Here is an 8710-nt window from a genome sequence, read left to right on the forward strand (position 1 = left end):
ATGGCAAATATGTATACATTACAGTTTTAGATCCAATTTTCCTTCTCTTTCCCGTCATAGCTACTTTGTGTATTGCTTAAAAGTTAACGTTAAAACATGGTAACCATCATGTTGGTCGCTTTTACTTGGGAAAAAGCGAAGTAGCAATTCTCACTTGGCGCATCAGAGGGACTAAAGGATCTTCCCATCTATCGAACTTTGATTTGCATTGGAGCCATCGTGTCCTATCTTGCGCGTTCCAGTCTGAACGACGGCGCGATATATCAACATCGCGGACGATAGTAGGTATCCACATCAAAAAGATGATGTTTCATCCACCGGATGTTTCTCAGACGTCGAGTCTGTCGAAGCAGAATCTATAAAATACCCAATCCCATTTCTACATCAGTACAACAAGAAACACCAACTGTGGGGTGAGGGGAGTCGTGAGTGACGTACCAACCACGTCTTCCTCGTTCACAAACCGGAACGAGTCGATTCCGAGCTCGTATTTGCCCTCGATGCCGCTGTTCCCTCCTAGAATCGAAATGCCTATGCTCTTGATCTTCTCGCGGTACATGGTAATCTGTTTCTTCGACATTTCACCTGCATTCGTTCGCACAAAGTTGTCAAATGGGACCTACAAATGCTAACACCGTCAGCGCTTTGCACGAGCACAAATGAGAGGAGGACGACGACTGGAGAATTATTACGCACAAAAACGTCTTCCCAGGTGTTATGTTTCCGCAAGTACAGTCGGTGTTGCCACAGGTCGGTCGAGACGGGCCCGGCGGTCTGGATGTTGACAAAGTACGAGCTGTGTGTCTGTGGTTCGCCCGCGAGGCGCACGCGCAGGGCCAGGTAATCGAACAGTGACGCGTCCTCCGTCAAATTGCCGTACAGAAACGCGGGCCTGTTCTATAAATCGCAAAGCAATGCATAGATAAGATTTTTTCGGAAACGACACCAACACCATCGAAAAATAGAAACACCCATAAGAAAAGAAAACTAATAAGATATAAAATGCACAACGCACCTTATTCCTAAACCCAGCATACCCCCCACGAATCTTCGTCTCCATTCCCGGCTTGACGCTCAGCCGCATCTCCCCACGAAACACGCCCGTCGCAGTTTTGCCAATCGGCTCATTCACCTCGGGCCTCTCGTCGAGCTCCAGCGCGACCGTGGACAGCCCACCAATGTCCCCGTCGCAGCCCGTCGCGAAGCCCTGTATGTCCTCCGCCGTATTGAACGTGAACACAGTCTTCGGTCCACGCGCAGGTGCGTCCGCGCCTTTCATTAGAACGACTAGAATAGGTAGTTTGGGATTTCGTAATTTAGTTCTGGGGTATGACAGTGGGGGGATAAATGTAAATACCAACCATTCTCTACACGCTTGCCAAAGATCTGTATGGATCTTTCTAAGAACTTCCGTAGATGTGACATGTTCAATATGCAGTGCCAATTATCGAGATGTATCGACGAGTAAGTTTTGTTGCTGATGAAGACAAATTCCAATATGGGAGAACGTTCTGATTATGTGCGACTGAGTTTCAAGCACAACACATAAAGCACTTGTATTTCATCAGCTCTAGTCGTAGACATTTGTGTAGAGTAAAAGCCCACATGAAGTGCGTTAAATCAGACGGCCTGAAGCTGAAGTTGAAGGAGATATGTGATAGAACAGAATGAAAGATTCCAATTTCCAAAGGCCGCGCCGCAAGTTCGACTGTCGTCACTATTTTGACCGTCACGTGTAGCCCCTATTCATGGCGACGCGTCAACTCGCAATATATGATTGTCAGGATTCTGTTTTGCTCAAGATGAAAGACAATTGAAACAGAATTATGAGTATTAGTAAATAATCCAATATTCCCTTGAGAGTCCTAGTTAATCGGCCCATGTATATCACGTTAAACAAGTGGTATGTATGCAACCCCAGTTTTTCGAACACAAAAACTAAAAATGCGAAAGGCGATTATACTTATTCTTAGTAGATACCCAAGTAGGATCCTGCCAGCATGCAAATAAAAATACAATGTCCCATCCAGAATAATAAGAATAATCAACGACGTCTCGCATTCCCTCTGGGATCAATAGCCCATACACTACGGGCATTGGCCTATTTATTCTGTCTATTAATCGTTGAATAAATGTCAAAAAAATCAATAATTTCTTCCATATTTGATCATCGATTTCATTGTAATTAAATTTGAAATTTAATCTGCAATTTAGTCGTGTTTCTTCCAATGTTTAAATCGCAGATTTTATCCACGATTTCAGTCAGTTTAAATGAGGAAGAAATGACAAACGAAATGAGACATATCTTACTCGGGTCCCGTTTGATATTTAAATAAATGAATAATAAAAATTAAACTTGATGGGTTAAAAATATTATGTTAAACAATATAATTATATTATATAATCCAGTAATATATTCAGTTTGTGACGAGTGACATATAGTGCCAAGAATTCATACCCCAAGTGAGGAGGCGCTTAACTGAATGAAGGTTAAGACATACATACACCAAGAGGTGGGAGATTTGATTAGTTTAGTCACTTCGTACTTTACAAGTGTATGTATAACGTTATTATATTTCTATCAAGTCCTAAAAAACGACGCTCGTGCGGGATCGAACGCACAATCTTACAAACAAAAGGGAATGAAACGAATGACTTTACCACTGCACCATACAGGTTACAGGTATTTGTATTTCAGATGGTTCAAGTCCCTAAGACGCCCAGCAGAGTTCTAAAAATGTCGTCGTTGGAACAGTCGTCCGTCCGACTGTTCCAACGACGACGTTGAGCAACAACGGCGATGACATAGCAGCCATCCCAGAAGACAAGGTCGACGCCACCCAGCACAACGAGGTCGACGCCACCCAACACGACGCCATCGACGCCATCTACGTGGAGTCAAACAATTCGGGGTCGGACGACGACGTCGGAAGGTGAGAGTCCGCGCCCCACTAGACGACCAGGTCGACGCCATCGACGCCAACGACAATAACGCGACGGCCAACGCGACGCAGCGAGACCGCGCCCCATCGACGCGAACAATGCGAAGTCAAGCAACGACGACGACCGAACCCGACGCACCGAGACCGCGCGTCGATGACGCCGAAAAGCGTGTCGACTTAGCTGGATCGTGACGAGGAAGTCCAGGGAGGGTGCAGGAGGGTACAAATCATATATATGTTAACGTTATTTATAGTTCGATTACGGAAGTTTTACCATCGATTAAAATATATATGTTTTCTATATATATAAGACGCGTCATGTACAGGCCTAGGGGAGGTGACGCCAAGGAACAGACATGTCGACTTATAATTAGGCGCTCAAGGATCACGCTGTACATCGAGGATGTTTATGGTGCCAAAAAGTGATACGCATTGTATTACAAAAATTGCGTAAATATTTAGATTTGTATATACAATAGAGAATAAGATTGTTCAAAATGTTCTTGCCCAATTGAAGATAGTAAGTTGGAGAGTTGAAAGAAAGAAAAGTAGGAAAGAAATACTTTACTAGATGCGCACGACTCGCCGACGTAAACCTGCAAATTGGCGTCGAACCCATTTCGAAGATCGATCCTGCTTGGGGTAGTAGAACGAAGGGACCTTGGTGGAATCGGGTGGGTAAGCATGGATGCTTCCCAGATATTGACCTTTTCCTGCAGCATTGAAGAGTCTAGCAGTGAAATGAGGGGCGTCGTCGGTATGGGATGGTGCGGCTATGGACCTTAAAATAGTGTGTAAGTAAAATTGTTTGATTTATGATGCAAGCTCACCTGGTTGCGAGTACACAGACTCTCAAGCCGGCACACTTTTGCATTCCAAGTGAGGCCTTCAACTTAACTTGGATCTCCTCGTCCTTCAGTGCAGTACTGATAGCATCCTTCAGTGAGTTTCTGTCCCAACCGAGGCGGTTTTGCGCTCCACGCAGTATATACGAAGTATGGTTCAAGAAAGGGAATGTACAGCAAAAGCGACGAAAATAGCAGGACATGGAGGAGTTTGGATGTCTGAGGGAAGGTATGATAGAGGATGAAAATGACGCAGTCGTCAACGATGGCAAATTCGGTCACAAGACGTTCAAGTTCTTCCCGCAAAAAGTTAACTACTGATTCTAAAGGCGACCCGTCCTCGTACTCCTCGATCCCAAACCACGCCTTCGCACCGATTAAGCGACGCCGAGAGCCACGAGAAGCTAAGAGAAACCTAGAGGGTGGCCCACCACACTGTGTACAAAATATCAGTTGAGCTTACTCTGCACGGGCGTTGTTAAATTGAAATCAAAGAGGGCGACACTCGAGGAGACTAGATGTTGATAGAATGGGTAGTAGTATACGAACATGATTGATTGAATTACGATAGTTTGACTGACATCAACTTGAAGTACAGATTCAGATATATCATGGTTTGTGCGAGGTTTGACCACGGCGATGGGGATCCAGGGACCAAAACCAGAACCATGTTTTTATGTGTTAAACTCTGACTCTCGTGGCCTCCAACGTACTTATCTAAAGGTTGTTTCCAAGCTGGCAGTGAACCATCCTTCCAAATTCTTTGGGCATACCACTTACGCAAACCGCCCGGATCTCACGGCTCTCCGCGTCAGGCAATTAGTCTATGGGAATACAACACTGGGACGGGAGGGTGAGTGTGTTGTTTGCCATATTCTCATTCTGTTCTCCTTCCATAGCATACCAGGTAATGACAATTCGGGGGCAATGGCAGCGCATCTTATCTTCCACCTCCTCGGTTTGTACCCAGTTCCTGCATCTCGCCAGTTGCTGCTCTCGACGCCGTTTTTATCCTCGTATACTTTGCACAACGGCCTCCTCGGCACTGGCACGACTGTCACCGTTTCCGGCTTTGACTTGGCCACGCTTGTCAAGGCTCCTCCTACAGGAAGCCGGTTGTACGTGCAGAGCGTCACTATCAATGGCAAGAGCGAGCAGTTCTGTGTGCTGGATCCAGTTCGACGATCTCGTTGGAGGTGGTCAGATCGTAATCACGGTGGGCGCCACCTCCACGAACAGATAGATGGCTGGGGATCGGCGTCGAATTCTTCACCTTCGTCTCTTGAAAGTGGAGGGTTCTAACAAGAACCATTTACAATTTAAATGCAACTACATCTTCTCTTTAGCTTTCTTTGCATGTACTATGTTCATTACATGCATATTGAAATATAAACCTTGCGCTTTCAAGATAGAGTCCACAAGTTCTGGTGGAAAAATGCCTCTGCTTTGTAGGTTCGATGGGGTCATGTTTTTTGCTTTTCTGATTCTACCATGCTGGCAAAAGCAGAAATTTATGGGCGGCCATCGGCGTAGATACGTGCGTTTGACGCTCTCCTCAGCAGAGAAAATGGCGACAGGCACGGCGCGCTCTGTGACAGGTGCGCCTATCGGCTTTGCCATTCTTGAGCTTGAATTTGAAGTTCTCCGGGAAAACGCCAGGTAACATGCACCAAATTCCGTCTGATACCAACTCTAACGGCCGTCCGATCTGCTCCACCAACGCTTGAGCCATCTGGATAATCGTAGTCGTAGCGCCTCCTTCGAATGCCATCGTGCACCTTTACGCATGATATATCCGTAAAAAGAGTTCAGGATACATTTATGCGCAAGTTGTAGCAAGTCTTCCAAAAACTCTTGTACTCGTATCGCCAATCTCTGAAACGACGCAGGTCCTCCAGGACGCTTCGGAGGAAATGTCTCCTGGTTCAAAGCGCGTTTGATCATGTTAAACTCGTCCCGGTGTGCAGGGAGAAACTCTCCTGTCCAAGCCCAGTTTAGTCTGCGATCGCACGTCTTCCCAGGCCGGTTATAGTTGCACACAGCGCAAACAGACTCGTCGACCATGGTATCTGGTTGCAGTCAATTTGACAACATGATATTGGGGTACATGGCCTGCGAGAGGAAATGGTTCAGCGAGAGAGAGTCAAGAAAAGGGGGAATATACGTACCGAAAAAATGTTCGTCGTGATCACCGAGTTAAACTTAATCCTTCGTACTGGAGCGGACAGTTGAAGAGGATGATCTAAAACCAATGTCTGTCTGAAAGCATACATCGACGGTGAGTGGATAACCTAGCGAATACGACATATGACACACCTTGACGCATCGACACACCGCATAACGCCTCTGACAGTATCCTCCCGACAAGGAGACACGACCGACAGTGAGCACCCCTGCCTCCATCGATACCGAGGACAACGAGCAGAAGGCCAGAGGCTGACAATGATTGAGAGAGTCGTGGTTGGCGCCCCATATTGATTTACGACAACGTTGGCCACTTCAGAACCTACAAGCCGCATGTTATCAGATAACGTTACACTTGGTTTGGATGGGGCCGAAGAGAGGAACAATAACAGACCTAACGCGCGATTCTGACGAATCTCCGTCAAACTCATCGGAGACTCGATAGTCACTTCGCATCCAGTGGCCAAGCTGCTGCCCTACAAATTTAACAAATGTCTGGCATCAAGGTCATTATCAACATGAAACCAGATATATAAGGCTGACTTGAAGCACGGCAGAACCTTGGCCACGGCTACTTTTAACCCCTTCAAAGTGGGTGCTCGGACAAGACATCTAGATGCGAAAGATATCGACAAAAAGATAAACGAGCACAAATTTTGAAGAAAGGAACAGACATACTTGTATTTTACATAGTCGGGAATAACTTTTCAACAAGGGTAATTAGTTTTGCAAACAAACAGCAACCAAAATAGAACGAACTATTGACTGCCCAGTCTTTGCCTTCAAATATACTATGCACGCGTACGGTAGGCTTCAGGGCTTCAGCTGCTAGCACAGTGCCGAGACATTGGTGTATGCGAGGACGGCCGCGTCTAAAGCGTTCTTTCCTTCCCATGGTGAAAGGGCTACATGGGCACTTCATGATCAAATAATGAATGCGGTGTCCAGATATCAGTTACACAGTTGAAAAAAATGAGAATGATACACTGACGTATGACCACGATATTCTGCGGTAATTTGCTGAATCGCAAGGGAACCCGACAAGCTTACAGACCCAACAGGACCAGGTGCAAGGTGTGACCTGTCAAAATTTAACTTGGAAAGAGTCAGGAAAGGAGGATGATGCGCATACATTAAGCAAATATCCATCTCTTTGTATGCGCCTTTATCGAGGAGAATGACTTTGCCCCCTCCGCCTTCTTCAGCTGTGGCATAGTACGAACGTTAAATTAGAGATTCGAGATGGGAAAATCATGAAGCTGAGGCAGACCTGGTGTACCCAGAAGAATGATCTTGCCAGAGATGTCGTGTTTCTCCATAGCGGCTTTGATAGCACATGCAACAGCAACGCCTTCTACCCATCATGACGAGATTGAAGTTTAGTATACTATAAACTATCTTCATGAGCTACGCACCTGATATTCCTATCAAATTATGTCCACATGCATGGCCGATACCAGGAAGCGCATCCATCTATATTTTAATCGCTCATCGTCAATCTAAAGCAGAATGAGCAGCCAAAACGCACCTCCGAGTTGATTCCAACGACTCTCCCCCCACTACCATGCTGAAAAACGGTTTGCCAGGCAGTTTTCAGATGAAAGTTCCTTGTCATTTCAAAGCCGTGCTTCTCGAGGAAGGAGGTGTAGACGTCGTGCGGAGGCTTAATTCCCGCAGCTCCTTGTCAAGTTCCGCGATCCTCTTTTCAATGGTCTCCAAGATATCCGGACGATAAATCTCACTAGATCCCGGATGAGATGGAGCTGGCCATTGATTATCGTCCGGGCGTCATACTACAGAAGGAGAGGCTTGCGCGGCACTCATGTTATATCAGCAGGACTACGGCGAGCTTGAAATTGAATCGAACTTTGCTTCGGCTGGTATATTAATGGTGTCAGGGTTTCTCCAGTTTCCCCTCTTTATCTTCACAGAATTATCTTATCCTTTCATTATCTTATCAATTATCTGATTAGATAGTTTATTTCTTTCATCACAGCCTTCTTGCTCCACTTCTTTCTAGTAAATTCTATATGATTCCTAGTCTTACTCATCCTTTTTCTATATGATGTCACTTTTATTCTTTAACCTTCCTTTATGATGTAATGTAGGGAATATTCTAGAATAGCTGTAGAGTATAAATACTGGACTTGTAGGTAGCTGTAGCTTCAGCTTCAATCTCTTAGGATATCCACTATCTTTGGTGTGATCTCTTAGAACCATTGAATCTCTCTCACTCTCTTATTCTCTCTTTGCTCTCTTACTCTCCCTCTGCTCTCTCTCTCTCTCTCTCTTGCTTAATATTTGTTGGTGGCCTTGTCACACTGATTATAGTGTTGCCCTGACAGAAGATTGAAGCTCTCTCAAGACAACTCCACCATCTCTCTTTCAACACCAAACTCTTCACCTCTTCAACCTCTTCAACACCATTACCTCAACCTTCTTCCTCCACTTCCAACCCACCAACCTCTTCATCAACCTCTCCACCAATCTTCTTACCAATCTCTACATCTCCACCAATCTTCAACATCCTCCTCAAGACCTTTCCTCAAGACCTTTGGCTCATCATTTTTCCTACTCTCTGTTGTGTGCTGTGTGTGAACTTAGTAGATAGGGATACCAACTGTTGGGGCAGACACAGTCCTACTAGTGTTCTGTTTTTGGTGGTCTAGGAAATATCCAGTAACCCTGTGATCCTAGGTTTAGAGCCCTGAGTGGTGTGACAACTGGGTATCCAGTAGA

The 8710-nt window shown here is 45.5% G+C and overlaps 2 protein-coding genes across 2 annotated transcripts; both read right to left on the reverse strand.

Moving 5' to 3' along the window:
* Nucleotides 1-379: 379 nt before the first annotated feature.
* Nucleotides 380-1279, reverse strand: JR316_0006185 (Complex I intermediate-associated protein 30, mitochondrial; the record flags this gene model as incomplete). The annotated part of the gene is made up of 3 exons (XM_047891934.1): nucleotides 380-619; nucleotides 697-897; nucleotides 1016-1279. 3 exons carry the CDS (start codon nucleotides 1277-1279, stop codon nucleotides 380-382), a joined length of 705 nt encoding a protein of 234 aa, XP_047749283.1.
* Nucleotides 1280-6416: 5137 nt separating this feature from the next.
* JR316_0006186 (Peptidase M20 domain-containing protein 2) lies at nucleotides 6417-7444 on the reverse strand (the record flags this gene model as incomplete). Its single annotated transcript, XM_047891935.1, has 8 exons — nucleotides 6417-6447; nucleotides 6515-6583; nucleotides 6650-6674; nucleotides 6731-6876; nucleotides 6963-7052; nucleotides 7104-7176; nucleotides 7242-7325; nucleotides 7387-7444. 8 exons carry the CDS (start codon nucleotides 7442-7444, stop codon nucleotides 6417-6419), a joined length of 576 nt encoding a protein of 191 aa, XP_047749284.1.
* Nucleotides 7445-8710: the final 1266 nt, after the last annotated feature.

This window comes from Psilocybe cubensis, chromosome 5, assembly GCF_017499595.1.
Source record: "Psilocybe cubensis strain MGC-MH-2018 chromosome 5, whole genome shotgun sequence".
Lineage (NCBI taxonomy): Eukaryota > Fungi > Basidiomycota > Agaricomycetes > Agaricales > Agrocybaceae > Psilocybe > Psilocybe cubensis.